Consider the following 19,955-nt stretch of genomic DNA (forward strand, 5'->3'; position numbering starts at 1 on the left):
TAAATTCACAGTTCATAAAATAAGGAAATATCCTATTATCATGTTTGCTTTTGTTCAAATTTATTTTGTTTTTGTAGCTTTAAATCCATGCGGGGTGCCTACCTTACGTGGTCCGTTGCTCTTCAGCTCAAACACGTCCATTGTATAATTGATTCTTCGACCAAAGTGATCAAACTGAATATTTCCTGTAAGGCCCTGGATGCGAACCTGCATTTACAACAATAATAGAAAGTGCGTCATATAATAGTAAGCACTGGAAAAATATTAGTAGTGCTAATAAAATGAAAACAAAAGACTCTGTATAGATATGATCAGTTTACCTTCAGTGACCATTCATTTAAGGCTCACACACCACATAAATTTAATGTGCAGTAATGTTTTAATGAAAACTTTAAAGTACGAGGCAGATAAAAATTTGTATTAACATAAAAAACCTTTGCATATGTTTATTAAATGTCACATGCATGCAATTACTAACTTTAGTTTTGTACACTGACAACAGTGTAGGACAGATGTGTAAAAAGGAACATTTTTAGAGTGAGTGTTTACTAAAAAGAAATACATTTGATATTTAAATATCAAATTTAAATAAAATAGAAGAAAAGGAGGAGATCATGTTTTGTGGTGCACTTCAAAAAAATGTTTACAAAACAAGAATTTGAACTATAAAATGATTCAGGTGTTCAGAAAGACTGCTGATTTGAACAATTACTTTCTTAGTATTCATGGTAAAGTCTCACTGGGCAAGATACTGAATCCTACATAACCCCCAGATATGTTTTCAGCTCAAAAAAGTATCTGTTTAGTGAATGTGACATAAATAAAGTGCCTTGGATTATAGTAGATGTCTGTATGTCAGTGTACACTCAACTGTTAGTACAAAGTATGAAGTCGTCACAGTTACATTCATGAAAAAAGAAATTTGTAAAACATAAAATGGTCGCAGACCATTTATAAAACAAACTGTAACTGTTATTATAGCTGAAGTTGGGAAGAAATAACCATCATGGGGACTGTAGTAGTGGCAACGGCTGTGCTTTAGTTCATATCAATACGTATTGTTTTTTTTTTATATTAGCTTTAACAACATTTACTATGAGTATGGCATCAATTTTGCTCAATTTATGATCCTCTGTGTTGTGTTTGTGGAAGGTCTAACATAAAGGCACAGCGGGTTTTATTGCTAATAACAGGACAGCATAGGCTGAACCACAGCAGCCAAAGTTCGAACAACAAACACCCCCACTGAGCTCCAGCTTCAGCCAAGGAGGGCAGCTGCAGCTGTGCTCTCAGCCAGCAGCTGGATAGTGTTGCAGATCACCCTTTTAAAAAGAGTAATGAGCAATAAATGCATCACATGAAGTGTTACATCATCATTCCCCTTTCTGTAACATCTGATGAGTGTGTCCCTAATTGCCAGTGCATTTTAACCCATCAAGAGCTGACGAAGGGCAGTTTCCAGAGTGAAAGGATGCCTCAAATATGAATTAATCAACTGGAACGCAACAACAAACCAGGTGGAAGGAAAGCAGAAGAAAAGTTGTGTTAAACGTTGTTACAAGGGCATTCAAAAGTGTTGAGATTTAACTCAAAATAGACAGCTCTTTTTTTTTTCTGGTAACTTTTTCAGTATAAAAAGAGCAGTTGCTTTCATGTGTATCTTTGTGAGCATTTGTGTAAATCTTAATTTACAGTATATGTAAACTTCGCAACAGCTAACTTGTGCTAACCTGTTTGAGGGCACGCTCCATGTCTATGCCTTGGTTCCAGGGGGCTGCTGGGTTTGCAAGGCAGTCCCCTGCGTTGCCACGACGACTGATGTCAATTTTTTGTCGACGAAGGGTGCGGAAGGCTTCAGCCATTACCAGGACGCCATCGTATGTTAGCGATGAGGTGTACTGCAGCACAAACAAAAAACAGAGAGGAGAGAAAAAAACAGGTATGTTTGGATTCAGGTTTCTCAGGTTTGACAATCACCATAAAAACATTTTATATACTGCAAACAAAGAAGCGGATTTAAATATTATAAATGTTGTTAAAAAGCAAAAAGGAAGGGAAAACCTTCACTGATATCCACGAGTTTGTTAAAAAAACCTTTGGATTTTTATTTAAAATGAAAAGTAAACTAGAAAATAATTATGTTTTAGGAAAGAATAGAGTAAAATGCTGCGTGTTGAAGACTTTACTCAAATTTGCTAAAAAAAATATGAGAGGGAGTTGAATGATAGCTGAACTTTTATTGTTAGTTAAAATATTTCAAATGAAGAAGAGACAGAAGAAGTTGAAGGACAGACAGAAAAAGCAAAAAGATGGAAAAAGCGTGTAAAGACTAAAGGACAAAAATGATGGGAAAGGAGACAAAAAAGATGCATAATCAGACAAAAATACAAAACAAACACAAAAAGACAAAATGGATGCTTGAGAAACAAGTTCTCAATGAAACAAAAATGTTAAATGTAAAAATTTCAAAAAGGACAAAAGTGCCTGGTTACATCAGGGAACAGTTCATGTTAACTTTAACAAGCATAGATGGTGTTTTATATTCAAGTGTTCAGTCATCTATCGAACTGCGAGTAAACAACGATTATTACTCATCGTCTTTTATAAATGTAAAAATCATGGTAAAAGTGTCAGGCTTATTGGTTTTAAACATAATCAGTGGGCAGGAGCTGAAAGCAATTAAAATTACATTAAATACAATTCTTTATAATGTATAACAAATTCACTTTGTCTTGAATTTCTTCTGACAGTGACGTTCACATTTATAAAGTTTATAACACCCTGTAAATACTTAAAAGCAGTAAATTCAAAAACAAGCTTTTTTTTGTCGTTTTGAGCACAAAATAGATATTTAAAGCCTTATGAACAGAAACTCTTTGAAGTGAATGTGATCTGGACATTCTGTTCAACAATTCATCACAGGAAGGCTACGGAGCTGCTGGGTACAATAGGACATATTCAGCCACCCCCACCCTCACCCCCCCAACCAGGACGCACACTGGCTCTGAGAGAGCTGCACAGACAGCAGCAGTCAAACACACAGCAGGCTGCCTTCACATCGTGATGGAAACAAGGGAACAGATGAAAATGGGAGAAAAAAAAAAGAGGGAAGTCAGCTGAGATCCTCTCTACACCTCTGCAGGTACTTTCTGTCATTGACACCTTTTGATTTGTACCCCACAACATGTCAACCCGTTTTCATGTCTCAGCTTTGAGACTGAAGTAGCTGCCTTGAGGCGAATGACTGACAAATGATATCAATGGATGGAAAACATTTAAACTGAGCAAACTGTCAAGCTGTTGTAGTTTCCATTTCTGTCAGGGGCGACCCAGAAACAGCTTCAGGCATAGAAAAATGGCATTTCACAAACAATATCCAGCATAACTTTAAATCTGTAGTTTAAAATGACTTCCACCAACTTAAAACAGAATGTGATTTTAGAGTAAGTGTGGCTTCTTACAAATCCCAAGTTATGTAACCAAATATACATTTATCATTTACAATTATTTACAGATGTATAAATGGTCGCGAACAGAAACCATGCCCCACTTTTCACACAAAAAATAACTGAATTATTAAGAAGTCATACATCTGAATTCAGGTTTTGGTATTGTTATGTTGACTTGTAGTCTTTAGTCTTGCAGAGTCAGACTGATTCACAAAGGGGAGGAAAGGGGTCCGGCTGTGCTCAGATATCGTTCTGTGTCTGATCCATTCATCCATTTTCTTTACTCGCTTTTCTGCAGGGTTGCAGGGAGCTAGTGGTGCCTATCTCCAGCAGTCATTTGGGTGAGGCGAGGTCTGGACAGGTCGCCAGTCCATCACAGGGCCACATCGGGACAAACAGGACAATCAACCAGTCACACTCACACCTATTGACAAACTTAGAGTTGCCAATTAACCTAACTTGCATATTTTTCAGGTCAGTGGGGGGAAATTGAGGTTAGCACCTGGCAAAAATTCACACACATACAGAGAAAACATGCAAACTCCACACAGAAAAGCAACCTGCAACCTTCGTGGTGTAAGGGAGCAGCTCTAACCTCTACCCTGCCATACTGCCTTGTAAAACAAAAATAATCAAAAAACAAAACTGTAGCTTCATTGTATTTCTATTTTATTAACTGCAATAATCTTTAGGGATGCCAAGTTCAAGACAAAGTCACAAAAACAAGGACAGAACAACAACTGGACAAAAACTAAATAAATTTCAAAAAACATCCTGTTTTTAAAGTTTATACTGAAATAAACAATAGACTTCCTTTGAGGATATACTGTATACAAATTAATTAATTTGTGTACCATGCCATAACCAAGTATTCTAAACTCAGGCTGTAAACAAGCCTGACAAGAACAATGAACTTAAGATTTAAGTTGGATTTAAGATCAGGGCAGAGAATATCATAGATAAAATGCAATGGAATAAAAACAAAACAAACCAAGTACTTAAATCAGAGATCGGGTTGCATTAAACCTTTCAGTACCCATTTCTTCATGCCTGACAGTCAGATGATGTCAAGTGTTGCAGCACACTGCCTCCACCACAAGTGACACAATATGACAGAATCACAGGTAAGTTCAGATAAGAAACGTAAATTTGCTCCAAGAGCATTTGAACAAGAAAATCAGCCTTTAACGGGAGTCATGGAAAACATTAATAGAGTAACTAAATATTAACAAAAGCTCCACTATAATCTGGTAAAATGTGCATGTGAAGCTCTTCTTATTCCGATCCTCCAATCAGAGGGAGAGAATAAAAAAAGTTGGGACTGGGGAGGAGGGGTTGGAGGTGGCATGCTGTAAAGAAGCTTTGTGTGATCATATGCACCAAGGCTAAAATTTTACGATATTAATATATATTTCTTTTGCCAGGTCACTGATCATTTTCATTATACTTCCTCAAAATCTCCTGGCACAAAAAGCTCATTTCAAGCTCTGTCAGTGGTTAAAGGATTCTGATTGATAGCCAAAAGGAGTTAACTTAAACTCTAGTCTCCAATGCAGAGGGGACACGTTTCTGCGGTGCTTTTTTATGCTGTACATTATTGCACCAGTTTTCCAGTCTGCCTTAAACCAGCAGCTGCCCCGAGGCGCACTGAGCTCAGGTTTTATGCAACACAAAATAGCCAGGAGCAACTTGGTGGCATTTATTGCCAGTAGAGGTTGTCTGATTTTGTGCAATTCTGTTTAATAATTGAAATACCATTTCTGTGTTCACAACTATATTACTTTTGTGTTTATATTGAAGAGATTTTTTTTTTTCTCGTGGTTATTTACAGCTCTGAAAGTTGAGACAAACTGCAGCTGTGTTTACCTCCTTTTGGTTCATCCAAATGTTTTTGTTGTGTTTATCTGTCTCAGTCATACATAATTGGTTTACATCAATTAATAGATAAAATGTTTTAGTGCAACGGGACAATTGAGGCGGCTGGCACTGCCTAATGATAACTCATCAGATGAATATGAGAGTGATGATTAGCCAATTATCAATGGCCTGTGGGTAAAAAATAACAAGCATATAATAAATATATGTTTGCATCATTTAAAGATTCCAATGGCACCCAGCACAACCACAGTGTTGTTCTTTTCTCCCCTCTTTCTTTTTGTTTTTTGTTGTACTAGATATTTATGAGCCAGAGGGCAGGTAACTTGGAGTTGCAGTATGATGTATTTTTAATGGGTAGGTGGACATATTTCCAGTTAATATATGCATCTCCACTTGGCTTCAGGTCACTAACCCGTCAATAGTGGTGTGCTTTGGAGTGGGAGACGGACAAAGACAGAGACAGAAAGGAAGGAGGTCTAAATATAGGCACACAAATGTGAGAGAAGGAGGAACATGAATAGGGAAAGAAAATGTGGTGTTTGATGGAGAGATGTACAGTGAAAGTAAGGAGACAAGATGCTTCAGTTCTAAACCTAAATACTGAGTTGGAGACATATGGTGGATAAAATAAACGGAAAAATACTGTGCCGAAAAGAAACGCGTGACGAAAAAACTTTGAATCCTGCTGTAAGTTTAACACTAAGCAACATATCAGCTCTCTCACCGCTGACATATCCTGGGGTCACGCTCTGATTGTCTAAGAAGCTGTACAAAATGCACCACAAAACACTCTGAAAGATCCAAATACAGCGTGTCACCCTGGAACTGCACACCTGGTTGCAAAATCTGTATATATAGCTTTCGTGGTGAGTTTCAGTACAAAGAATATTTTAATCACCAGAGGCAAATCTCCTAAACAAAAGCGTATAATAGGATACTATCTTATAATAACCTCCTGAAAACATGTGCACCAAAATACCTAAAACTGACAGTTCATTTTAGGAGTTAAGTAGATTAGGCTGGGTTTAAGCTTTCAGATATGAAGGCTGTGTTAGGTGTGAGATTCTCAGTCATCCAGGGGATGGCAGTCTTAAGTGTTGAACGGATGGCAACTGGACTTTCTTTCTTGTTTCTTGAGGATGTTTTGTCTCTCATCTGAAAGGTTTCCTCGGTCCTGATTATGGATTTGGAGTTTCAGGCTTATAAGGCATAGCTTGGACAGTTACCATAAAAAGGGTTCTTGGACTCACATGAGTCTCTGACCCACCCTTTACCGAGGGTCTACACCAACTCTTGAACACACCAATTCTCAATTCACAATCAGAACAGAGGGAGCTTTTAGAATGAGAGGGTAAACGTCTTCATGAAACAAAAGAAGAATTCCAGTTGCCTTTTATTCAAACACTTAGGCCTCGACGGCACTACTCAGGATAATTTTTAATCCGTGTGAATGTGGACGGGGCCTTAAGCTGGTATCTCACTGGGCTGTTACTGCTGGAAACTAGTTAATTCAAATTTTATATGGTGGAGCTGTACTTATTACTTCTGCCTTTTTCTCCAACACTTAAATGTATTTGTAGCTGCTCACCTTTGGCTCAATTTAAATATTCTTGATTAGCTAACAGCTAAATATTGTTGTCAACACAATTTGTTAATGAACATGATCTTATTGATAACCACCATCTTGCAAGTTGATAAGATTACTTTTTCTGGTTTCAAAACTTTGTCTGTTTGAATCTTTTGGCATAAATTATTGCTCACTCATGTTTCAACAGCACATTTCTCTTACAATGTGAAAACTATGAATCTTACTTACCTTAGGTGGGCTTTCAGATCCAGGGTATTCCCGCTGGTCCAGTTTGTTCCAGCGCTGCATCAGCTTTATAACTATAGGTTTGCTGAAGTCCACCAGCTGGAATCCAGTCACGTTGGCTCCACCGTGCATAAACCTCTCCAGGGATATGTCCTTAAAACCCTGGGGGAGGACAAAGAAGGTAGGAAGGAAGGATTAAGGGAACAAAGAAAGTTTGGGGAAATAAAAATCAGTCGATGAAGAGTGGAAGTGTACAAACCTCCCCCACACAGTGTGTACACGTTTGCCGACAGATGAATCTCAACGAGCTAAATTGATCATCTATGCCTCTACTTAATACAGAGTGAGTTCCACAGCTGCGAGTGTGACCATCCACTGAGTGACACTTCATTGTGAGGTGGTGGTGGAGAGGAATCAATTTGGGATTGAGCCAAAGACAGAGGTAGAGTATTGAGACATGTAAGCGTTATACGAGGGGGTTGATGGATGCTAATGGCTAAAAGCTGTGAAAGCCTATTTAGCTCAAAGGCTCCTTTTTCACTGACACTGAGAGAAATACCATTAAACAGATTTTAGGGATTAAATTTGAACTCATAATTTATTTATTGATATGGTCAAACAGCTTTTTACAGCTGTGACCTTGTCAAGAGGAGACCGATGATAAAATACCAGTTCATTGTAAGAGAAATAAGTGGCTTTGGTGGGACTATAAAAATGAATAATTTATCATTATATCTCAACAATGTTGATTTCTTATGGCTCTTTTAAAGACATGAGATCTTGCAACTAACAGATAGTAAACTACACAGTCCACATTTGTAGATTATGAGTGACACAAACCCAAAAAACTGGGGTTTGTAGCTCCAGATAATCAACTACAATCAAATGACCACATCTCTATAGGAGCAACATGTGTTGTGCCTGAGCCTGCAATGTAGCCAGTCAATATTCATATAAATGGAAACTAGGTTAAGAAATCTTGTTCAGCATTTTCTTTGTTGTTAGACTGTAATACATTTTGTTAAAACAAGTTGAGATCGTATTTTAGCAAATGTGTTCCACGTCTTTTGCTGTCCTTATAGTTATTCACAGAAATGTGATTAAAGCTGAATTTGCCGCTGTTTTTACTGGTCTGAGGCTGTTGGCGACTAGTTGGCAACAGCCTCCAGCAGTTGCAGCCCCTATCTAAACCACAAGCAAACGGACACAAAAAACTTTGGTACCACAATTTTTTTTCTTGTGTGAAGATTTTACCTGGTCCTCTGTTGAAAAATGTTTCAAGATTTTAAGTGTATGACACGATCGTTGCTTTGGTTAAACCAACATTTAGACAAAATTAAAGACAGAACAGACACAATTTTAAGAAAATGTGACATTGTCATAGCTGAATATAGGCATTTGGGGGCAGTTGTGGTCTATCTGATTGGCAAAATATATTACTGACCCGCAGTTTGTATTTGTGATTTATTGCAATCTTTTGCATTATTGACATATGGATAGTGCAAGGACAATAAATTTTTGTTATACTGTGTAGTCCCTTGACATATCAGAACGTAAACACCTCTAATAAGTTTCTCTTCCACTGAGCCTGTTTTACTAAGATAAAAAGTACAGCAGATAGTGACAAAAGCTTTTTTATAAAAATGCAAACACTGATAGCCTTACACCTCTTTAACAGATGATCAGTGTTGTTTTTAGGTCTGAGGCTAAAAATAGCAACATGAAACTGGTAAACAAAATGTTTTCTCCTGCTGCACAAAATTTGCAACTAAAAAAAAACAGTGCTAGAGAGATCAGTTAAAGAAGTCATGTAATTGTGGTTTTGTATACGTAATTTGTGATTTTCTTTACTTCCTAATATTTCGGATTCATTGACAAAGCATCAGACCATTGCTCTACACAAACTTTAGGTCCTAAATAGTATTATAATGATTTTTTTAAAGAAGAATACAGATGGTAAGGATAAGCACCCCAAGATTGTTAAAAGACCTAAAAAGTAGACTTTAAGGAATAGGATGAGTATTAAGAGATAATTCTGTCTTTTAAGCATCAGATGATAGTTGTCTCATGCTACTTAACAACAACAACAATAAAAAAAAACAACCAAACAAAAAAAAAACACCCAGCCATCATATTGTGGTTCCCATCTACATTTGTATTTTCCTCCTTTACATGACCTTATATACAGACAATGTGTTCATCCAGACCAGATAAAGCAGGGACTGCTGGTCTTGCGGCCTCATTCTATTTTCTTCACAGTCTTTTGCATTTCACCAACGGAATTGATCACCTCTGTTACTTTATCTGTTCCGCAGTGATTATTCTGTTTTCAATCCTGACCAAAAGGAGGGAAACCAGGATAAATAAAGTGGATTTTCTCTTCTCTTTTGTCTTTATTGATAAGTAGCTCCACATACCTTTCGGCAAATCTGTGCTTCTTCTTTGCTTTTATTGTCGTGTTTATTTAGTTACGGTGCAAGAAAATCTTTTTATATGCAAATGATTGAGTAGGCTAGATGCTCCGTCTCATGCATGTGTGTAAAAATTTTATGAAGATCAAGATATATGTATTTTATTATATATATATATATGAGGACCATGCCATAAAACTGGTGGAAACATCCTGCCTCCCTGCATACACACAGTTTTAGTCATGGAACTACGTTACATTTCATGTACCTGCTTTATTAAGAAAAGATCCATCTTAGTGTTGGCTATTAAACTAATCAGAACACCAAGATCAAACACGTTTCATGATGAAATAAAAGGTACTTACCAGATTTGCTATGATGTAATGATAACCTTTCACATGTTTCCCCACACTGACAGCCTGCAAACACACAAAGAGGAAACATTCATCTCTTTCAATCTCCTGGAATGGATGCAATGTGAAAAAATTAGTTTAGCAGCGCAGTAGGGATGTCAAACAAAAAATAAAGCCCTCTTCCTCCCATCTGTTGCTTCTTTACCTCTCTCAGCAGCGTGGTAGGAGTATTTTATAACACTGATTGTACACAGTGGACAGGATTTCACCAGTCTCTAGAGCAACTCTGTTAAAAAAGATTCAGTCAAACAAAACACGATGAATTAACCTGCTCTGCTAATTAGCTTTACTGCCCAGTGATTCAGCTCAAAATGTAAACCTGTAATACGGCTTTTTGACACTTTTATAGTCCAAATTAAAAAAGTAAAAATAGAACATTGTGAGATTTCTGACGTAGGAGAAATGTGAATATTCCCTTCACCATGATCCATAAGCCTAATTAATAAACTGCTCACATTTTATACTTGTCTCTAGTCTCACCCACACATATCAGCAGCTACATACTCACACACAGAATCACACACACACACACAGACACACACACACAGATCGCAGCTGGCAGGGGCAGGCAAACAGTGCAGTCTCTGTCTCAGAGCGGAGATGTTCGCTAGTGCCAGCACTGCAGAACCGACTGCAAAGGGAGTGTGTGTTTGTGCATGTATCCTTGCTCTCAGTATACATTTACATGAGTGTGTGTCCATGTGTGTGTGTCTGTGTTCAGTCACCACTGAAACCAATTAAGAAACAGTCTCATCCATGCGTCTGTCTGACAGGGAGGCTGTTACTGGTGTGTGTTTGTGGGTGTTTGGATGACAGCATTTAGATGATGATGTGTTTGCCTGAAATACAACCCCAGATTAGAAGCTGTTAGGACAGTATGAAAAATCAAGAACATTGATTCCTACTTTTATTTTGTGGTAGACAGAAACCAAAGTGTTTTTAAATTTGTTTCATCAAGTTCAATTTATCTGTTAGTATCAGTTCACTCGTGCACTTGAAGTCTGCAACACCTTCCAAAAGGAGATGGGACATTTTGTAATTTTGCTAGTTTTTCTCTTAAGATTAAAAAGATGGTTAGCAATAAGGGCACCAAGCAATGAGGTGTTTCAGGTTTTATTTTGCTCATTCCTCCTCTCCTGCACTTTTAGATTCAAATTTCTTTACAAGTTCTGTAATAAAACTGGTCTGTTTTTTAAGATTTTTTAATTTAAATCTTAAAAATCAAGACAAAAAATGGAAAACTGTCAAGATTTGGATATTTTGTCATATTTTCTTGTTCTTTATTTGATTTTTACGTGATCCTTGTGTTAAGTAAATTCCTTGTGTTTTCATGTTAATATTTATTATTGTATTGTCTTGCTCCTTGTGTTCCCTGTGCCAGTATTCACCTGTCCTCAGCTCAGTAGTTTTCCGGTCAGAGTGCCACGCCCACCTCACCTGTTTCCCATCATCTCCCAGCTGTAGCTCATCTTCCTCACTCCCACAGTTCTTTTTATCCAGTCTCTGGTCATTTGCTCTCTGCTGGTTCATTGGTTTCTGTATGCTTGTTTGCTGTTGGTTTTATGCCTCGATCAGGTCAGCTCTTTGTGTCTCCACGCAATCTTAGGTGTTTCTGTTATCGTTATTTTGTTGCCACATCAGCTTTTTTGTTTATCTTCTGTTATAATAAGTCAGTTTTTTAGTTTTCAAACATGAGTATGCGCTCTCATTCCTTCGCTCGTGATAAAATCATGGAAACCTTTGACAACTTCTAGATGTAAACAAACAACATCCACATAGCAGTTCACAAACTTACATTTTTGTTTTATGAAGTCATTTCAAGAGTCCATCACACAATTTACAACATAAACCATGGCTATATCGTTAGTGTGCACTATTCATACAAGAGTGCAGAGCTAATAAACACATGAACATGTTTATCAACCTTGAGAATAGATTTATGTATAAATTGTTTGTTTTCTCCACTGACCAAATCTGAGCTGTTCAGCTCTCTGTTGTTATGATTGCTTCAAAAGATGTTTGAATCCTTCATGTTTTAAAAACTCGTCACAAATGCATTTAAAGCTAAAACATTCTTTAATCGCCTTTAGGCTACTCCTCTTCACTTGTAACTTGCTCAGGATAAAACAGTCTGCTAAATCAATGTGATGAAATAAAAACACCCCCCTCCACACACACACACACAGGGAACTTATCTCTGTGTCACAGCAGCCTCACACATGCTGCAGTGAAAAACAGCCCATGTAGAAAAGAAAATACTGTCTGCACGGAAAAATGAAGCAAGACAGATCCATGTCAAACTGTACTGTACCATCCAAAGCGATGGAAGAATGCCATTAATGAAATTATAAAATGTAAAAGGAAGTATAGCATGCATTGCAATGATCTTAGTTATTTATTGACAGACTGGAGATTATCTGCTCATTTTTGCTCCTCATAACTTTCAAAGGACAGCCCTTTTGTAAGAAAACATTATAACAATACATGTTGACATCACATGTTTGATATAAAATCATATTATTACTTTTATAATCTCATTTAGTCCTAATTTTCACCATCTCAAACCTTTTATGAAATGTGTTGCACCTTTGAAATACCTGTGAATGTATTTTTATCACCTTCTGCCATGAAAGACAGGCGATAATGTCATTGCCTGTTTGTTTGATGGACTGTTAGTGAAATATCTTATGTACCAGTTGGCAGATTTTAATGAAACTCAGAAAGTAATCACTGTCTGGATGTGCATCTATAACTGATTAACGTTTGGAGCCAACTCAATTCAGGATGGCCACCACAGCTAAGCAACCTTACCAAACACAAAAATGACTTTAACTCAATCAGTTTGACAGATTTTGAGCTAAAACCTGATCGAATAGTAGCCACGCGTCATTCACAATGCATACCTTGAGCACTATTCTTTAGGGAATGCCAGTTTCCTAACAAATGAAATTGATTAAAAATAAATCTTGAAATGCATTCCAACCATTTCTGAATTGGAGATGTAATATTGTTTATCACAACCTGAATTTTTGTGTAACTGTGTGTCTTTGAAGGGTCTCTGTGTGTGTGTGTGTCTGTGTTTTAGTTCCATGTGTCACTGGGTTTGTCAGATGTGCATACACAGGATCAGATGTGATGACAGGTGGCAGAACCGATTTAGCGTCACACTCCAACCTGAGTCAAGGGCCACCCACACACACACACACACCGACACGCACACCCACGCACACACACACATTTACACCACCTGCCACATCTCAAGTCTCAACCATCAAGCAAGACAGATAATCTAATAGACTTAGACAAGCACAAAGTGTCAGAGTGCATGCTTTTATGTTGTGTATGCATTTGGGTGCTCTAAATTATTGTGTGTGTGGTGTCATTACTTCAAACACACACTAGCGTTGTGTTGTTGTTGGGGTAGACACATTTTTCATTCCACATTATGAACTCCAAGGAAAACACAAATCTTGTTTCCTTTCCAGATGTCAGAAAGCATCTGGAGTGCTGCTTTAACTAGCTGAGTGGAGCAGACAGCCAGCAGATAGACACCAGCAGTAAGAGAGGAAAATACTTATATAATACCAATGTCAGGATCTGGGTGTTTTGTTTAATTTTTTGTTGTTTCTTGTGCTTTTGTTTTCTGGTGATCTTTGTGTTTAAGCATGTTCTTTGTATTTCTTTATAATATGTTCCTGTATAGTTTTGCTCCCTGTGCCTTCTGTGTTTCTTGCGCCACTGTTCACTCTCCCTTAGTTATCTCCTCAGTAGTTTTCCAGTCAGCCTGCCACGCCCTCTTCACCTGTTCCCCATTACCTGTCACTCCAGCTGCAGTCAATCTCTCAATCACCTTCAGCTTTTATATTCAGTCACTTCCATCTTATCCTCGCTGTTGGTCTCATGCCACATTCAGGTTTACTCTGTGTTGCCTCAGAATCCTCAATATTTTGTTTTGTGTCTTTTTGCTGCCATGTCAGCCTAACCTCTTTGTTAAATAAATCAGTTTTTGCTTTATGAGATGAGTCTGCATGCCTTTCCATACAACCACAATGATTAGCAACTATACTTTTTTCATCCTTTTTTTTAAATAGTCTAATTTTTATTACTTATCCCATCTTCTTCTGTGGTTGAGGCCCATAATAACAAGATGGTTGAACTACATTATTAAATCTCAAGTGCTGAAGTTCAGGTCAGTGATTAAATCTCAGTGATAGTAATGGTGCTGTATAAAACCATTGTGAAGCATCTGTCAATGCAGTTCCCTGTAAAAAATCCTGCCTGATTGTTCAAGCTTTAAATGGGTGTCAATGCACTAGCAGTTACAGAACAGTATCTTTTAATCTTGTGATGGAGACCAGTAGCGTTAAACATTAAAATTTATAAAAAACATTTTTTTTTGCTTGCAATTATTTGGTTTCAAATTTTATTTTTCTTATTAGTGTTCTCTGCAATTTACACTCACTGACGCAAGAAAAGCTAAGCACCCAGAAAGAGTGGTGGAAATGAAGTGAAACTGTGAGTGCTGAAATGTACGAATACAAGTGGTGATTTGGTGGGGAACCAAGTCATGAAAAATTCTACCCTTTCCTGTGGCAAGTTGACCCACAGGTTTTAACTGGTCCCAGAGATACTTAAGATTAGCAATGGGTTGGAGTTGACATTTAAGCTGATCCCCTACCTGGGTGGCCATGAGTGGATCTCAACATTATGCAGAAAATAATAGACATATGTAATATGTGGGCAGGCATTGTGGTATTTAAAAACTGTCCCAGGGTGCTGTCTCAGGACAGGTAAGACAAGTGGATGTAGGATGTCACTGAGGTAGTTCTGTGCATCCAGGGCCCCCCGAATCAAGACAGAGATGACATGAAGTTAGATGCAATGGCTCCTCACACAATGATACCAGGAGTAATGCTGGTGGGTTTCTCCACAACAATCTCAAGATTGGCCCTCTTCCCTCTGCACCTCCATACATGCACACAATGGCCATCCACGATAATGCAGAACCAAGAATCATCATTGGTCATTATACAATGCCACTCATCCATTCAAGCGTCCCAGTTATGGCACAGCTCAAAACACAACCAACCAAACCTGCTTCGGTATTAATGGCAGCCTTTGTATGAGATGGTGAACCCAGCTTTGGCCAGTTGTTGAGACACTGTACATGAAAGCGTGCTGTTGTTAAGAGTTCAGTATCTGCATGTGCATCAGAGGTACAGATGCCATGGGGTTCCTTAATGCTTGGCGCACAGTACAACAATCCTTCCTTAGTTCGGTCTTTTCTTGGGTTATTGAAACTTTCAAGATGTGCCATTGTTGTTCTCATGTGCCCATTGATTCCAACATCCAGTGCCCTCTGGGGCTGTTTATACTTGGGCCAGTTCCTTGCAAATCAAACCCTTTCCATACCCACTGCTGGTCTGCATGTAAACCAATTTATGTCCAAAATGAACTATTTCTTTTGGATGGACCTTTTTTGTTGATAAGTGTATTTGGAGCTTAAATATCCCCATGTCCAATCCTCACATCAAAGCACTTCAGGTTTACATAGCTCCAGCCTCTACTGGTTCCTGCACAACTGTACGTTCTTGTTCCCAAGTTTTATGAATAATATCAAAATATTCATGTCATAGTTGAGTTAATTTTTATGCCAAATGTTACCTGTTCGAGGATGGTCTGTAGTCTCTCGGGCTCCAAATCAATCACATATTTTCTCTCCTGCCGTCGATCCAAGTCTTCTAAGAGTCGGCGATATGCTGCGTCATTGAAACTCTCCACACAGATCGCACTCACCTGTTCACAAGAAATGTTTATACAAACACAAAGATGATGTAGGAATAAGGTCGTGTAACTAAACCAAAAGTTTAAAATGCTGTGTATCTCCTTGTGTACGTGATTAAGTGAATTATTGTGCTGTGTGAGATCATCCAGGTTGTGATGTATGTTTTCTGGCAGGTTTCCAAGAATCCCAGTGTGTGTGTGTGTGTGTGTGTGTCCTGACCTGCCATGCATTCTGCCCCGCTCTCTCCATAATTGCCTGCAGTATTGCATAACCTAAACAACAGAGAGTGAAGAAAATAAACAGGAAAAAGAGAGTCAATGCTGCTACAAGACAGTAGATGCTGTTGTAATACTTTTTTTTTTTTTATCAGATTGACGATGTGACAGCTAGTCTGAGCAGGGCCAAGACCAAAGTGGATTGCTGCCATCTTAAAATAACTTCAATCACAAAGGTTTCACAGCGGTTCATGCAACCACTATTTTACAAACTTTTTCACTGTAGTCAGTTTTACATTACATGGCTATTTAAAATGCCCTGGGCTGCAATGGAAGTGCTACAGCCAGCTGCCGCCGTGTGTCTTGCAGGTAACCATGAAACAGTGATCAACTGTCTTCAGAATTAATTGAATAAAGTTTATTTTTTATTTTACTAAATACAACATTGTAATGCTCAGTTTTTGTAGATTAGGATCAAAACCAGAAAAAAGTTCAGTTTTACCAAACCTTTGAATGGAGTGAAATTATACTTGGTAGAATGCTATCCTAAAAGACTTTCATGGTTAAGAACGTGGCCAGCAGGGGTTCAAACATGTGGGAATAAATTAGGATGTCTAACACTGATCATCATGTCTTAATGAGCTAAAATCAAAAACATGACTGATTTTCACTGTGAAAAATATTTAAATATTGAACATAGTCCCATTTTATCTTGACAGTCATTATAATCTCAGCACAACAGTCAAATGTATTTGTAAATTTGTTTAGAGATACACAAAAACTGGATAAAAAAAATATTATAGCACAATTCACTAAAAGTAACCTGCACATAATGGTTACAAAAAACAACTTACATAGCATATTGTGCATCTCCTGACCTTATCCAGCACTTACACAGCACTGAATGAATTACACTCACTCACTTTTTCTGTGTAGCCTCTCAAGTGATGTAAATGTTTCTTTGCCTAAATTATTGCAAGTGTATTCAGAGTTGCACTTGAGTTATGTTTAAATGTAGTGTCTTGCTTGCAGAGGTGCACATGCATCCATTTACTTGATGTGAATCTATGCCCACCTTCATGTGGATGCTGCATTTGTCTTTAAATGCAATTATGCAGGTCTATGGATACTTGTGTGGTAACGTGTGTGTCAGCAGGCTATCAGTAGAGCACAGCAGAGCAGGGGACATAAAACAGATAACAGCGTTACTGCCCATTTTCCAGCACATTAGCAGCAGCAGGGCCTGATGGGAGCCTGTAATGAAGGGTCCTGCCTTGGCGGTGTCACGGGTGAGTACAGTCCAAACTCCATGCATCTATCCTTCCCTCCATTTCCCTTTCCTTTCCCCACCTTTTCTCAACCGTAACCCCTCCTCCTGCTCTATGCTGCTGTGCATCCCCAGAGGCTTGTGACCGTGTCCATCCTCCTACTTCCTCTTTTGTGCCCTTTCTGTAATCTCTCCCCAGCCTCCCTCTTCAGCCACACATCTACCTCCACTTTCTCCTCATTCTCCCTCATCACCTTGTGTGCTTCTGCTCCCTTGACTCACACATATTTTCTGTCCTTTTTTGGGCCACCCCACCAGCTCGATTCACCTAAGCTGTCGTTCCTGCTCTGCTCTTTCCTTCCTCTTTCTCCATCTGCTCCCCTGGGTACTAACCCAGGCAACCTGGACCGCAGTGAAGTTGGCAGAGAGATAGGCAGAGCATGCACATGCACTGCACAGCTCTCTAATTCCCAAACACACAACTGCAGAGTGGTCTTCTGGGACTTTGTTTGACCTGTGTTTCACTCCCTGTGGCAGGGAATTTGTCTGTGTGCACATGCAAGCCTGCAAAGGAGGGGGAAAAATGTGCCAAGTAATCCCATGACAGCGGTTAGCGGCTGAGGGCATAAGCTGTTTCTGCTCCACTAACTTATGTGCACTTCTTGACGACGTGGTTAAATTAAAGGCAGGTGAACGCTTGAGGAACTGAGGCCAGCCCCCGGTTTCTTGCTGGAATGAGCCAAATTAGACTCTTATTCCTGTAGATCTTTCGTATTTAGGTCCAATAGCCCAACCTTTGCACTTCAATGAGATTACAATATTAATTTGTGTTAAATTCACACCCCACCCCCTCCAAAGCAAATGGACGTTCAGATGGAACATTAAGCATTGATATTGTACTTTTGTTCTCAGTGTGTCATTCCAAAGTGAACCCAAATTAAGAGCTCATTTGTTTCAAACCAAACTGCTGTAATTATGAGAAATTGTTTTAATTTTTCGCAGCTGAAGATCCAGAAGATCTACCCAGTTATATTTATCTATGGCTCCTCCTTTTCTCATTTCTCACTGAGAATTTTTTTAATTAAAACGGTGCTGGAAAGTTTGCAAACCCTTTAGAGATCTCATAAACGTTTAAACAAGATTATGCCATTGTAATAGTTTGGATCACTCATTTGATTTAAGTCTCACGTTCAGATTTTCAGTTTCAAGAAACAACAAAAACATTAATTACAAACCTGGAGAGATCAGACATTCTTTTTGGTGCTGTAGCTCACAATATTTTTAATCCCTGTTCCCCTTTGTGCCAAAAATTAAAATGATGTCCCAAATTTTTACTGGCTATATATTTTTTTTAAAGTAACATCTGCACACACACCTTTCTAGGATTTGGTTTATATCCAGTGACTGTAAAGCAGAACAGATTTTTGTCACAGGGACAATTTTTAATGTCAATAAGGATGTGCAAACATGGGTCAAGAGGACGGTACTGTATTATCTGCAGAGTGACTTTGTCAGGTTTTTGTGTTGCTGAGAATACTAACAATGTTATTTTTAGCTTTCTAATTATCTTCAAGGACAGTCTCAAAAAAAGTTTAACCACTAGACAGCAAAGTCTGGTGAGATAAAATGTTTTAATCTGCCAGCATGCGAATGACAGAAGCAAACCAGAAAGTTAGACACAGACACAACTGACAATTCATTTCAATACATTAGTTTTTATTTGCTGATAATTTTGTCCTTCAAATTCTGGTGACAATTACCTCAGATTTTTATGTTCAGGCGTTGGATTGGTTCAGATTTTAATCGTGTCCGTCTCCAAGGCACATGAACATAACCGTGACACACTGAGACCTTCCCCCATACTGAAACCACACTTAGCTTTTGCAGGTGTTTGCACATTTTGTAGCGGTTATCTAATGGTATCTGGTTTTTGCAGGTGTTCTCACCTTTCATGGAATCAGACTGTCTCATCTCCTCATGGTCTGGAGTTTTTCTAAGGCCTCACTTTTGACACAGTTTTCTAACCCTAAGCCATCTTGTTTTTTTTATTACTTAATATCTTCTGTACACTTTCCTAAAACTCCAGTGACTTAAAATGATTAAAGTAACACAAAACTTTAAAATGAATTACAGTATTCTATTTCAGTGTTTCACTGATTAATCTTTTCCATGATTGATTAAGGGTTAAATGTTAATCATTCCCACACCAATAACTTAATAGAAAAAGGAAAGTGCTAAGAAATCACATAGTCAAACTTCAAACTGTGCTGAATAAAAAAGAAAAGTCATGGAAACTACCAAAAGAAGTGGAAGAAAAATACCAGTACAACCACTGCCTTCCTACTGAAAGTAAATGTTGACTGCAGACAGTTAAAGTGACAACAGCTGAAATAAACATTTACCAAACTGTGCAGCACACTGATAGTAACCCAACACATGTCAAGTTTCCAGATTTAGAAATGGGAAAAAAAAAAAATTAGAAAATAACGCTCTGTACTCCGAGTTATGAGAGGAGAATACAAAAGTGTACTCAGTCTGCTTGTGGGAGTTCAGAGAACTGCATTCTTGTTAGATATACAGGTGCTGGTCATAAAATTAGAATATCATGAAAAAGTAGATTGATTTCAGTAATTCCATTTAAAAAGTGAAACTTGTATATTATATTCATACATTACATACAAACTCATATATTTCAAATGTTTATTTCGTTTAATTTTGATGATT

General features: G+C 38.1%; 1 protein-coding gene across 5 annotated transcripts in view; it reads right to left on the reverse strand.

The window, feature by feature from the left end:
• gria4a (glutamate receptor, ionotropic, AMPA 4a) overlaps positions 1-19,955 on the reverse strand; it is a 127,722-nt gene that overhangs the window by 53,160 nt on the left and 54,607 nt on the right. For all 5 annotated transcript variants that reach the window (XM_017431006.3, XM_017431005.3, XM_017431008.3 and 2 more), the window contains exons 4-9: positions 15,969-16,021; positions 15,629-15,760; positions 9,917-9,970; positions 7,144-7,302; positions 1,731-1,898; positions 103-207 (exon numbers count right to left, since the gene is read on the reverse strand). In XM_017431006.3, coding sequence (XP_017286495.1) covers positions 103-207; positions 1,731-1,898; positions 7,144-7,302; positions 9,917-9,970; positions 15,629-15,760; positions 15,969-16,021 — 671 coding nt within the window. The remainder of the gene's footprint in view (positions 1-102; positions 208-1,730; positions 1,899-7,143; positions 7,303-9,916; positions 9,971-15,628; positions 15,761-15,968; positions 16,022-19,955) is intronic.

Source organism: Kryptolebias marmoratus, linkage group LG2 (assembly GCF_001649575.2).
Source record: "Kryptolebias marmoratus isolate JLee-2015 linkage group LG2, ASM164957v2, whole genome shotgun sequence".
Lineage (NCBI taxonomy): Eukaryota > Metazoa > Chordata > Actinopteri > Cyprinodontiformes > Rivulidae > Kryptolebias > Kryptolebias marmoratus.